At 38.3% G+C, this 12,419-nt stretch overlaps 1 protein-coding gene across 1 annotated transcript in view; it reads right to left on the minus strand.

Moving 5' to 3' along the window:
- Positions 1 to 3,283: 3,283 nt before the first annotated feature.
- The window catches only part of LOC107085178 (UDP-glucuronosyltransferase 2C1-like), a 16,971-nt gene continuing 7,835 nt past the window's right edge, over positions 3,284 to 12,419 (minus strand). The window contains exons 2-7 of the mRNA XM_015375376.1: positions 11,733 to 12,300; positions 11,471 to 11,619; positions 7,135 to 7,266; positions 6,956 to 7,043; positions 5,068 to 5,287; positions 3,284 to 4,313 (exon numbers count right to left, since the gene is read on the minus strand). Coding sequence (XP_015230862.1) covers positions 4,031 to 4,313; positions 5,068 to 5,287; positions 6,956 to 7,043; positions 7,135 to 7,266; positions 11,471 to 11,619; positions 11,733 to 12,300 — 1,440 coding nt within the window. The 3' untranslated portion in view covers positions 3,284 to 4,030. The remainder of the gene's footprint in view (positions 4,314 to 5,067; positions 5,288 to 6,955; positions 7,044 to 7,134; positions 7,267 to 11,470; positions 11,620 to 11,732; positions 12,301 to 12,419) is intronic.

Consider the following 12,419-nt stretch of genomic DNA (forward strand, 5'->3'; position numbering starts at 1 on the left):
ACTCACACACACCCCTGTTGTGTCTCTCTATCATTGTGGGGACTTTCCATTCACATCCATTCATATCCAACTTGCTTCTATGGTCTAACCCAGACCTTTACCCTAACCAATACCAAAAAATTCCTAACCTAAATTCAATTCAGACCTTTGTTTTAAACATAACTCACCACCACAAGAAGATAACCTTCCTCATTGGGACCAATTCACTGGCCCCCATAAGTCCACAAAATGTAGCATATTCCTGGGAAATTGTCCCCATCGGGTAACAAAAACAAGGTTACACACAGACACACAAGAAGCTACCGTCAGCCTTATAGTTGATTATATTCTAAGCAGCTGGATACACCTCCTCCCACTCCTTGAACCCCAGCCTTACTAAATTTTATTGCAAACCAAGGTGTGTCCATAATAATTTGATAGTACATGTCTGCTCCTGAGCATACAATGAGTTTAGTGATCATGTTTATACAATATAACTATCAAATTTATTCAATATAATTAGCAAAAATGTATTTTCTTAAGTGACAGCAATATGCTTCTGTAGTTTAGTGGTATTTTATCTTGTGTATTTTTTTAATCCTTATTCACTTTATTCTGAAGTGTTTAAAAGTACTTATGTTAAGGGTGTCACAAATAATATTTGGTATTTTTATATATCAGAAATACTTTAATAATCCCAGAGGGAAATTACTTTTGTTATATGCTCCAGATACAGATACAGTTTGTGTATATATAGATATATATAAGCGTTATATGTGCATATATTTATATTTTTATTATATTGTGTGGTTTGTTGTGTATATATATATATATATATATATATATATATATATACACACAAACTGTATCTGGAGCGTGTAACAAAAGTAATTTCCCTCTGGGATTATTAAAGTATTTCTGATTCTGATAAAATATGTTATATTGTAGAATCGTGGCTTAATTGACCAAATCAACATGAACTAGAAAATTTATAAGTTTTTGAGCTTAATTAATTTTTGAAGAAGTGAACTAGGATACTTAGTTCATTTTCATCTGTGTGAATTGAACTTGGAGACGCTATCAGGAGATAAGCCAGTTCACCAGGAGATGTGGAGGAAGCCGTAGGAGGGCAACAACCGAGCAGCAGGACCTCTACCTTAGCCTTTGTGCAAGGAGGAATGGGAGGAGTACTGCCAGAGCCCTGCAAAATGAACTCCAGCAGGCCACAAATGTGCATGTGTTTGCACAAACTGTTAGAAACCAAGTCCATGGGGATGGTATGAAGGCCCAACCTATGTATGTGTATAAGTATGTATAGATTTTAGCCAGCAGTTTCAGATGAGATTTATTGTCTTGTCTTGCCCCCAGCAAACATTTGACTACATCACCTGGTTCTCTGGTGTCTTTAGCGGAAACGTTTCTGACTTTGGAGGAACCGATTACCAGAGATAGACTTCTTAGTGGGTGTTTCGTTGAGCAGAGAAAATTAGTTAGAAATGTAGACAGGCTGGTGTTGACCATTGGGAGGGGGTCTAGGACTACACTTTACTCTCTGCCACCTGTCCATCCTAGGACCACAGCTGTTCAGGAACTGCTGGAGTAACACTACATGGCAGGGAACTGTAGCTCTGACACCCAGCTAAAAAAATAGAACGCTTATTCCACATATTATCATTAAAGAGTTAGAGATATAACTTATCACCGGACACATAGAGCAGCAAAGAGGAAGAGATTTAGAGAATGAACCCACAGTAGTGCTAATGCTTGTACTAGCTCAGTGACTCCTTACTGCTAGAAAAGAGAAAAGAAAAATGTGTCAACACGAAAAGTTCCCAGTAGAAAAGTTAGGCAGAAGTTAAATGTGTCCAATGTTCACCTGCACAGTTGGAGTAACTGAAATTAATTACAGAAAAAACTGTTGGGTTGAGAGATTCTGAACACTACAGAAGGCAGGTCTGCAATAGCTAAAACAGGAATTAATATATGCCTTATTATGAGCAACACCATCACATCTCCTTAAATTTACATAAGTCTCCAATGTGTTCTGTAAACAGACTCTTCCACCTGAGCAGACCTCTGCAGCTCCTCCAGAGCTGTTATGGGCTTTCCAATCGGCGTCTCCAACTTATGTTTTCCTGGCCTCAACTGTCAGTTTAAGTGGACAGCCATGTCTTGGTAGGTTTTCAGTTGGTCAAACTCTTGCCTATTTTGCAATAATGAAGTGAACATTCCTCCCTGGGATGTTCAATTGATATTGTTTTTTCATCTAAAAAGCCTTAAAGTTCTAGAGCACTTTCTCTGCGACCTAGCTCCTGAGTTCCTTGGTCTTTGTTATGCTTTCTGATAATGTTCTCTAACAAATCTTTTATTAAAGAATCTGGTGCTGAATATCCTAAAATATGTATCCATCCATCTTCTCCCACTTATCCATCAGTGTCATTGTGGGGCTGGCACAAATCTCCAACAGTCTATGGACAAAAGGCGGGGTACACCCTGAATAGGTCACCAGTCTGTTTATGGGCAACACAGAGACACACAATCATGCACAGACACTCACACCTAAGGAAAATTTAGAGATGCCAATTAACCTAACAGTTATGTTTTTGGACTGTGGAAGGAAGCCAGATAACCTGGAGAGAACTGAAGCATGCACAAGGAAGACATGCAGACTGCATGCAGAAAGACCTTAAGGCCATGAATTTAACCCAAGCATGGCAGCGGTGCCTCACACTGCTCCATCATGCAGCTGATATAATATCCTTATTTAGTAAACAAAACTTTACCTCAGTTTTAGTTGTGTTTATTTGACATTTAAGTTGAAGTTTTACTTGGGGGTGCTTAAAGGAATAAAATCCAAACATTTAAGATATCCAAAAAAAAATGTGTTAACATAATTCCCAGATAGCAACACGCTAGTTATGTAGAATTACTTTGTAAACTGCATTCAGGAAAACCTTTCTATTAGAGAAGAAGAACGTAAACACTGATGCGAGTAGCATCAGCAACAAAGCAACAGGAGTAGCAACAGACTATGGATCCTCCCTTGATTTAAAAAAAAAAAGAAAAGAAAAACATTTTTGCAGCTACAACACTGGAAAAAAAAAATGAAAGTCAATTTTTCTTAAAATAAGCTCTTTTTTTTCTTGAATTAAGCAGGTAAGTGAGACTCTTTGCTAATGCAATGAGGCAATTTACATTTAAAATAAGAAAAAACAACTGCTGTCTCTTATTTCAAGTGCATAATATCTAATTATCTAATTTTACACTTATTTTAAGAGTAAAAATTAATAATTCCATTGGCAGATTATGTTATTTAACTGCTCAAATTAAGGCAAAATACACTTAATTAAAGAAACTTTAACTCATTTTTAGATAATTTTTGCAGTGAAGGTAGGCACACATATAGAAAAGACTGATTTTAACCTTAAAATGAACCATGGAAAGGGCAACATCATGCTCTGGATATATATGCCATTGGAAAGGCTTAGAAAAACTATAATTTGATAGATAAATTTAGTTAACTGAATTTACAAAGCAAACAATGAGATATGAATAAAAAATGGTACAGTAAAGTTCTGAATAAACTGAGCTTCAGCAGCCACTTTATCGGGTCACTACCATGCCTTGCTGCTGTCATTTAAAGTTAGATATTAATTTGTTGCAGCTATCACCCAGCTGCATTGATGCAAAAATATAATTTTTAATCAGGGTGACTGTGAAAACATTTACAGTTACCAGGAATATTCTGTTCAGTTTTTTTTAGCATGTGTAAAATCCATGTTTTGTGGTGTTTCCACAGAAAATACAGATATCTTCTTGGAGCTCTAACATTGAACTCTTATCTACAGTACCAGCATCTGTTGTGCAGTACGTTTTGTGCGAGTCAGCATTGAAAACAGTGGTGAAATATTTTCAAGTAAACCATAAAAACATAGTTACTTTCAGGGGTAATTTCTTCAGAGGCCAATTGCTCATTGACAGACAACTTTAAGGAGGCAATACGTAGCGGCGTCGGGTTACATTTTGACAAACAAAATCTTGCTTCATCTTTTCATTCAGCTTTTGTCTTTGTCGTTTTACTGCCGCAGCATCTCTTAAAACAGAGGCTGCATATCTTGATGAGGATGACAATGAAGAGCAAGGCTACAGTTAGGAGGAAGCTTAGGACGTCCAGGCTGTGGTACTGGTACCAGGTGAGCTCGTGGGCCTGGACCCGCAGATGCTTGGCTCCTTTGTTTCTCATGGTGAATTCGATCCAGAAAACGGCTTCATCCCGAGGACTCATGGGTCTGTCATGATGAATCCTGGATAGGTGCATTGCATTTTCCTTGTAGCTGATATAGAATGGAAAGAAAACACCACTTTTTAGTACTTCACATAAGCTAGGCACAGCACTGTGTGAACAATCACCTTTTTCTATATGCTGCTTTTGATTATTGTGCATGTTTGTGGCCAAAAAGCAACATTTCTGTACTGAATATAGTTTAGTATAGTAGTTAGTTTTGGGTGCTCTGAAGAAACTCGGTGTGTTTTTGATACAAGTTGTTTTTTCTCATAAAATGCATGAAATTATGAAGAATCCTCTTCATCAGACACGTTTTGTAGTTTGGGCTTCTAATGATACATTATTAAACCACTACAGGAGATCATTTCTGGCTACAGCCATCAGCATCTTCAACAGCTCATTGAAGAAACCCCCCAAAAAGAGTTAATGGATCAGGGTTAAGAAAAAAAAAGATTTTTTTGGATTGGATTAATCATCTGCAAAACTGCGTTTCAGATTTTCATTAGTTGGAATTTTTATCCAGCCATCACAGTTTCCCAAGGCGCTTCAAGATGTCCGAATAAGAAGAAACAAGGCTTCTCAAGACATTTGTGCACATCAAGACGTCTTAGGACATTTTGAGGCAAAAATATGAAGACATGCATTATTAGTAATCCTCAAAACCAAAAGGAAATTGGGGGCTACTTTTTCTTTCGGCGTTCAGAAATTGTTCATTTTCACTTTTTTCACCATAAAAAAAAACTTTCCAAACTATATTGTCACTAAAACTTTAAACTAAGTTGGTACTTTGTAAAATAACTTACGATTTGTCATTGATGACGGTGTTGATAGCATCTCTGAGGGCCTCAGTTGTCATGAAGTTGAAGTCCACATTAACTGCAGCTCCTTTAGCCGCCATGTGCACCATGTTGTCTGGCTGATCAGCAAACGTTGGGATGCCCACCATGGGAATACCATGGTAGATGGCCTCAAAAACTCCATTTGCACCACCGTGAGTGATGAAAGCTCTTGTTTTTGGATGACCTGATAGGAACAATCAGGTGTGTTGTTTACTTTCTCAAAACATGGAGCGAGGTCCAGGGTTTTGTTGTCACAGGTGTATTATAAATACTACACAGCAACTTCTACGGTTATTGACACTCCAGATAAAATGTTTTAAGGTGATGCGGTGACACCACATAAATCATATATTGTTGAAGTTTTCTGAAAGTTTAAATTCAAGTATAAGGGATTTTTCCAACTGTTCCTGACACAAGAAAGTACTTTTGGCAAGAAGTTGATTTCTGTTCTGTTTGGCCTATTTCCCATTTTGAAGAGTAAATAAGAGCAACGTCAAACCCTATTTATGCCCCAGTAAATCATTTAAACATGGATAGCTATTTAAATATCTATAAAACTCTGTCCACTGTCAATAAAGTCTTATATATACTTAAAACATGCTTTACGTACACTTGTTCCATAGGAATTGTGTTAAACAAATTTCACCTTCTATTTATTTATCCGTTGATATAAGAACATTTTCCAAACTCTTTTGTTCAGTGATTAAGCTACTTCAATAAAAGATAACTTAAACTAAATGCTTTCTCGCAAATATTTAATAGGGGTTACAATAATTGTGCGGTGTACTATAAATAAAATAAAATAAATAAAGTAGTCTTTTAAATGGAGAGAATGCACAGTACTTACATGTTGAATGAAAAATTAGTGAAGTAGCTGCAAAGGGTTGTGGTCAGAAAAGTCAATATCCTAATAATTCCCTTTTACAAATTGATGTATGAGTGCTGATTTACTTGCTTATAAAAGCATTATTTCAGGCCTCAGTGCTGCAAGGCTACAAGGTGTCTAAAAGGCACTTTGGAGTAGTTTATCCAATTGGAGAGAGTTGGGGATAAAAATAATCCTCCTCATAACAAGCTAAACTTTTTTTCAGGGTTTCTTTATTACATTACATTTTACTTGTAATTGTTTTGTATTAATTGTGTTCTCACAACTTCCACAGGGTTTAAATTAGTGAGATGGACTTTTGTCTAACCATAACAGGGCAGGACATTGAGCTAATAGGGCTGCTATGATTGTCTTGTTCTATCTTTGCAAAGAAAGATAATAACATGCAGGGTGGTATAATAACAATCTATCTCCTTCTGGAATGCAGATGAATATTTTTACCACAACAGGGTCCAGATTAAAGAAATAATTTGTTGAAAAGGCACATTTTTGAAAAAATTTTGCACATGCTTTTGGGTAACCAAGTTACTTTTATTCTATACAGGAAAAAAAACATTTGTTTGGGCCAAAGTGCAGGAAAAGCTACAGCTACAGTAAGCAACACGTAAAAATGTATCTGTTATGGTATGATCATTGAGAACACCAACATGGCAATACAAATAAGTAATTTGATGCTATATTTGTAGAGAGAGCAACATTTCAGGCACCATCCATCCAAATCTTGCTGGATAGAATTATAACTTTGACAGGTTAGAATCAAGTGTCAGTGTGTGTTAACCCGACCCCTGTTACTAGCTCCTAATGTTAGTGAGAGAAATCTTTAAAAATCTTATTTCATTTCTTCAAGAGCCAAGTTTTTATGGAGGGAAAATGTAACAAGATCTGATATCACTCTAATAATGGAGTTGCTTTTTTTTTAACATTTGCTTCAAGCCATTGTGAAATTTGGTGTTGTACTTTGCTTACCAAGCAGGTCATTTTGGGGTATCCAATCATAAAGTTTAGTGTTAGAGCCCAGAGTATCAGGTTTTTTTCCACTATATCTCCAAAGCACCTGCAGACACAGTAAGTAAGCAAAACTAAACATGTTATTGCGTAAACTGTATGGGAGCTGTGATCTGCTGACATTTGGAGATCTTTCCTACCTTTTGTGGAATTTGTGAGAGAGCTGAGGCTATCGTGTTGGCTTTCTCTGTGGTGAGGTTCCTGACCATAGATCCCAAAGAAAAGACCACGATCCCAGCATCTCCAGAGCTTTGGACAAATCTTTCAATTTTCTGTAAAACAGTAGTATTTTCATTTTAATTTGACCCGTTAACTTTCATTAAGGGACTATGCTAATTGAGTCAGACTATTAGATTATGGTTCATGTGATTCATGGTTTCAATTCTAGAATTGCACTGCTTAAGGTGGCTGCACATTGGAGTAGTTCTGCTAACTTGACTCTTTTATACTTTTTCAAGAGAACTTGAATCCTTCAATTTTTGGATAGGAGTTTCTTTTTCTGATTATTTGCGCCTCTGTTGATCAATGCTGTGAAACTGGAAGGATTTTATTTATATGTTTGTCCTTTTTGGATACTTTATAATACATAGCTATAGCAAACCTAGAAAGTAGATTTATTTTTTTTTTTTTGGAGGCAACTTTTTAATATCTCTAAAGCTGAAATAATACTTCAACTACTTATGCAAGTACCAGCCGAACTGAAAAGGGTCACCAGGGCTGCAGGAGCAAGGAGACGAGTGAGGAAGAATACATTTAAACCAACTCTTTCACCAATCATCATGGGCAATGTGAGGTCTTTAGGTAACAATTTAAAAGAACTCCAAGCCCTAGCAAGGAGCCAGACAGAATACCGGCAATGCAGCATTATGTGTTTTACTGAAATGTGGCTGCAGGATCACATCTCTGATTTAAGCCTCTCTCTGCCAGGCATTCTGACCATACGAGCAGTTAAAAAGAACTGTTAGAAGATGGTCACAGGAAGCTAAAGAAGCCCTGCAAGGTTATTTTGAGCCTACAGATTGTGATGCACTGTGTCAGCCACATGGAGAGGACATCAATGCAATGACTGTGTGACGGACTACATAAACTTCTGTGCAGATAACCCCAACCCTACCAGAACAGTGAAATACTTCTCAAATAATAAACCACGAATCACAAGTGACTGAAACAAACTCAACAAGATGGTGCTGTTCCCACCACCTTTCACCTGTCTATTTCTAGAAGTCAAATAAAGTGGCAACTAGAGAGACTGAATCATAATAAGTCACCAAGTCCTGATGGTGTCAGCCCCAGAGTCCTGAAAGCTTGTTCAGAGCAGCTCTGTGGGATTCTACAGCCCATTTTCACCCTTAGTTTGACCCAGGAGACATTTCCAGGGATGTGGAACACCTCCTGCCTTGTCCCAGTACCAAAGAAGTCTCAGCCAACAGTCCTCTGTGACTATAGACCCGTTGCCCTGAAATCCCCTATCATGAAGGTCCTAGAGAGACTTCTGTTAGTTCACCTCAGCAAACGAACAACCAGCTATCAGGTCCCCCTGCAGTTTGCTTATCACCTCTGTGTTGGAGTTGATGATGCCATCATACACCTGCTTCAACAAACCCACTGTTATTTAGACAAGGCAGATTGCACTGTGAGGTATGTCTCATTGTATACTACATTTGTAATATACATTTACATACTACATTTGTTCTACATCATGTAAACCACAAATGCAGAAAATTTCAGACCTCTAGCTAGAAAACTTGCAGAGCTGTGGGGCTTTGAACCTTTGGTGTCACCAGTGTCTCCAAACCTCTCCAAATGTGCCAGATTGTGCCAAATGCTTTTACTCAACTATTTGACCCATGTTATAATACTGAAGCATTTTTATGGTCACAAAACATTTATAAAAACAAGTTTTTTCTACTTTTTTTCAGTGCATATAACAAAATGTAACATCTATAAACCTAAAAAAACATAAATATCTATAAAAAAAAAATAGTGAAACTGCTGCTTTTCAAGCTAAAATAAGCCCTAGTGCCTTTTTGAGCTTTTTTTGTTTTTTCTTTTGGCCTTGTAATAAAACAAAATCACTGTCCAAACTTCAAAAATATCGGAGCGTTGTTAGTAACCAGCTTCGAACTGTGCACACTGATCCAATCACAGCAATGTATTTCACTCTTACGCAAGCCGGTAACACGTCTCTGCTTTATGCAACCCAGCCATGTCTACGCTGGTTTGAAATAGTGTTGCACCAATACCGATACCAGTATCGGGCGGGGCCCTGATCCAGCACTAAAATGGTGGTATAGGTATCGGCACGGACCAACAAAAAGGACACCGATACCATTTTGAGAGCCAAAAGTTATATTTGGGTAACAATTGTCACCCATTCCAGGTAGCCAATAAAAAGCTCTGGATTCACTTTGTATTAGTATTTTTTCTGCTTCACAAAGGTAGGCAGCAGCTTGACAAAGCCATGATGGAAATTATTTTACATCCAAGTAGTATGCAGTTCTTCATGTACACACACACACACACACATCAATTTCAAACAGATGGAATCAGTATCAGCAAATACTGCACAGTCAGGTATCGGGTATCAGTATCGGGGCCAAAAAATGGCATTGGCGTAACACTAGTCTGAAACCTTATTTCATTGGCCACAAAGTCAAACAGCCCACATGGTCTTAACCAATAACAGCAGGACTCTATGATGGGTAATATCGCTCTACTCTGGGCGTCACTGGCTGACAGGCAAGGAGAGCTTGAGAGACTTCATTGGCTATCCCTGACTTAAATTGAGTCATATAAAGATGCAGACAGTTTTGTCTTGTAGGTAAGAGGACGATGTAAAGAAACATGCCAAACATTACAGACAAATGTTTGAGGAAGGAAGTCTTGCTAGAAATATGCTAAGCATTAGTTATGACCGGCTAACTTTTCTGATGTCAAAAAACAGACATTATGTGGCAATTTTCTCATAATGGAATATTTTATTATGAATATTCTGGATTACTTTTATTCTATAGACCCTTATGGACAAATGGAGTACAAACAATTGAAGACTGGGTTTAGAAAACAGCTTCTGGGCGCATTTAAAGGTATGTTGTTGTGGCTGCTTTGTAATGCTTACATTTTGACATGCTGCTGTACCTGTGTTTATTGTGGTTTGGTGCTCGCTGTTAACCTGACAACAGCCAGATGCATGTCTAGCTCTGCTTATCTCCCCTCACATACATCTGGGACACCGCCATAGGAATTGCCTTTACTGAAGGCTGGGCCTTATCAAAACTCCTTGCATATGATTGGATAAGCCACTTGTCTGTCATCTTTATCGACGTGCTATTTNATGATTGGATAAGCCACTTGTCTGTCATCTTTATCGACGTGCTATTTCAACCACTCACACCGAAGCTAACCCGTGACGCTGTGAGAAGAGCCTTCAAAGCCGTTCTCTGATGTTCTTTTAATGAAACAATATTATAATATATAAACAAGATTGGACAACACAGAAGAAATAGCAGCATCAATGCTAACGCTTGCTTCCTCGATGCGAGCCGCCATTGTTGTTGGAATCTCACGGTCGCTTCTCCACTATGTCACATCCAGGAAACACCCGCCCTGCGTCCTGATTGGCCAGACCATAAATTTGGTTGGGGAAATCACTTTCAATGAGCGGTGTCCCAGATGTATGTGAGTGGAGCTAGGCGGAGCTAGACATGCATCTGGCTGTTGTCAGGTTAGCTCGCTGTGTCCATAAAATGAACTTGGCGGTTAAATTGTGGAGAATCTAAGTTTTCCAATGATGTCTAACATGTCTAGATTGGTAAAAATGTACCATTGTAATTTTCATGCATTCTGAGTTATTAGTTGTAAACGCTATAAAAACGGTCGCCGGTGCCGGGTGGGTTTTGAGAGGATAAATACTGTAGCTTAGTACTCACTTGGACAACAAACTAAACTTAATACATAAATGTGTAGTCATCTACAAGAAGGGAGAGAGGAGATTGTACTTCCTAAGGAAGCTTAGGTCCTTTGGTGTTTGCAACAAGATGTTACATATCTTCTATTAGTCTGTTGTAGAGAGTGTGATCTGTTCTTCCATCCTTTGCTGGGGTAAAAGTATTAAAGCTAATGACTTGTTTTAAAAAGGCCAGCTCTCTTCTAGAAACTCCTCTAGAACCTCTAGAGATTATATCACAAAGACGAATTCTTCATAAACTGAAGCAAATTATGGACAACAGTGAGCATCCTCTTCAGAAGATATTTAAAGAACAACAGTGTCTTCAGTAAGAGGCTTCTCCAGATCCGGTGCAACACAGACCACTACAGAAGATCCTTCCTGTCTACAGCTATAAACATCTACAACACCTGTTTAAGAAATAATGTGTGAGTTATTAAAACATGTAATGTCCGTTTGGGATTAGTAAAGTATTTTTGAAGTGAATTTAATTGAATTATTAGGGGTGAAAGTGTAAATTATAATACTACCTCTGGTAAAGGTTTAGCCGGTCTGCAGTGGATCCCTCCAACAAATTTGAAGTTGGGAAGGAATGGGCGAGGAAAATCAAAATCCCAGTAGGTTCTTAGCAACCAGATATCTGCATTACCCATCATCTTACAGGCGCTGGTGGGTGTTCCTGTTGATTGAAGCAGCACAGGAGTACAAAACAAACATTATAAAACATATTTTCATGTATGTTTTAATCTGCATGTCTTTCTAGTCTCTGTTTTTTTTTTGTAGCTTTCTCACCTCTGATATCAGAGTAATATTTGTCAACCTCTTTCCACATAACTTGTTCCAGCACAAAGTCATTGAAAGCATAGAAAAGGGCGTTCCACAGTCTCTCTGAGAAGTCCATCTTGTCTGTGAGTTTGCTCATAGCACCAGGGACAAAGGAAGGTGGAGCAGGTAGCTGACCACACATCCTTTCCCAGTTATTGACCATTGAGAATCGCAATGAGTAGACGATGGGGATGCCCAGCATGTCTGCTGTCAGGTCACTGCCGGCATAGATTGGATCAGCAAACAGCAGGTCGTACTTTGCTTCCCTCAGCTTCTTCATGATGCGTTCTGATTTCACTACCCCATCCAAAAACTTCAAAGTTGTCTGCATGTTTTGCTTCATTAAATCTATAAATTTCATGTAAATCTGAACAGGGTTTATGAAGTCCATTTCATACATGTTGAAATGTAGGAACTCCTCAACAAACCTTTCTAAAAAATCCTGTGTGACTGAAACATTAAAAGGCTCATACTGGAAGCGAGAGGGTTCGCTGCTGTTCATGAATAATGATGTGCTCGGGATCAAAACGGTCACCTGGTGTCCTCTGTCGACCAGGGTCTCCAGTACAGGCTTCATGTTTAGCCAGTGGCTGGCCTCTGTGTACCACACCAAAATCTTTCCTCTGTTTGAGCTCCTTCTTCCACCAAGTAGTA

This window comes from Cyprinodon variegatus, unplaced genomic scaffold (assembly GCF_000732505.1).
Source record: "Cyprinodon variegatus isolate N-32 unplaced genomic scaffold, C_variegatus-1.0 Scaffold118, whole genome shotgun sequence".
Classification (NCBI taxonomy): domain Eukaryota; kingdom Metazoa; phylum Chordata; class Actinopteri; order Cyprinodontiformes; family Cyprinodontidae; genus Cyprinodon; species Cyprinodon variegatus.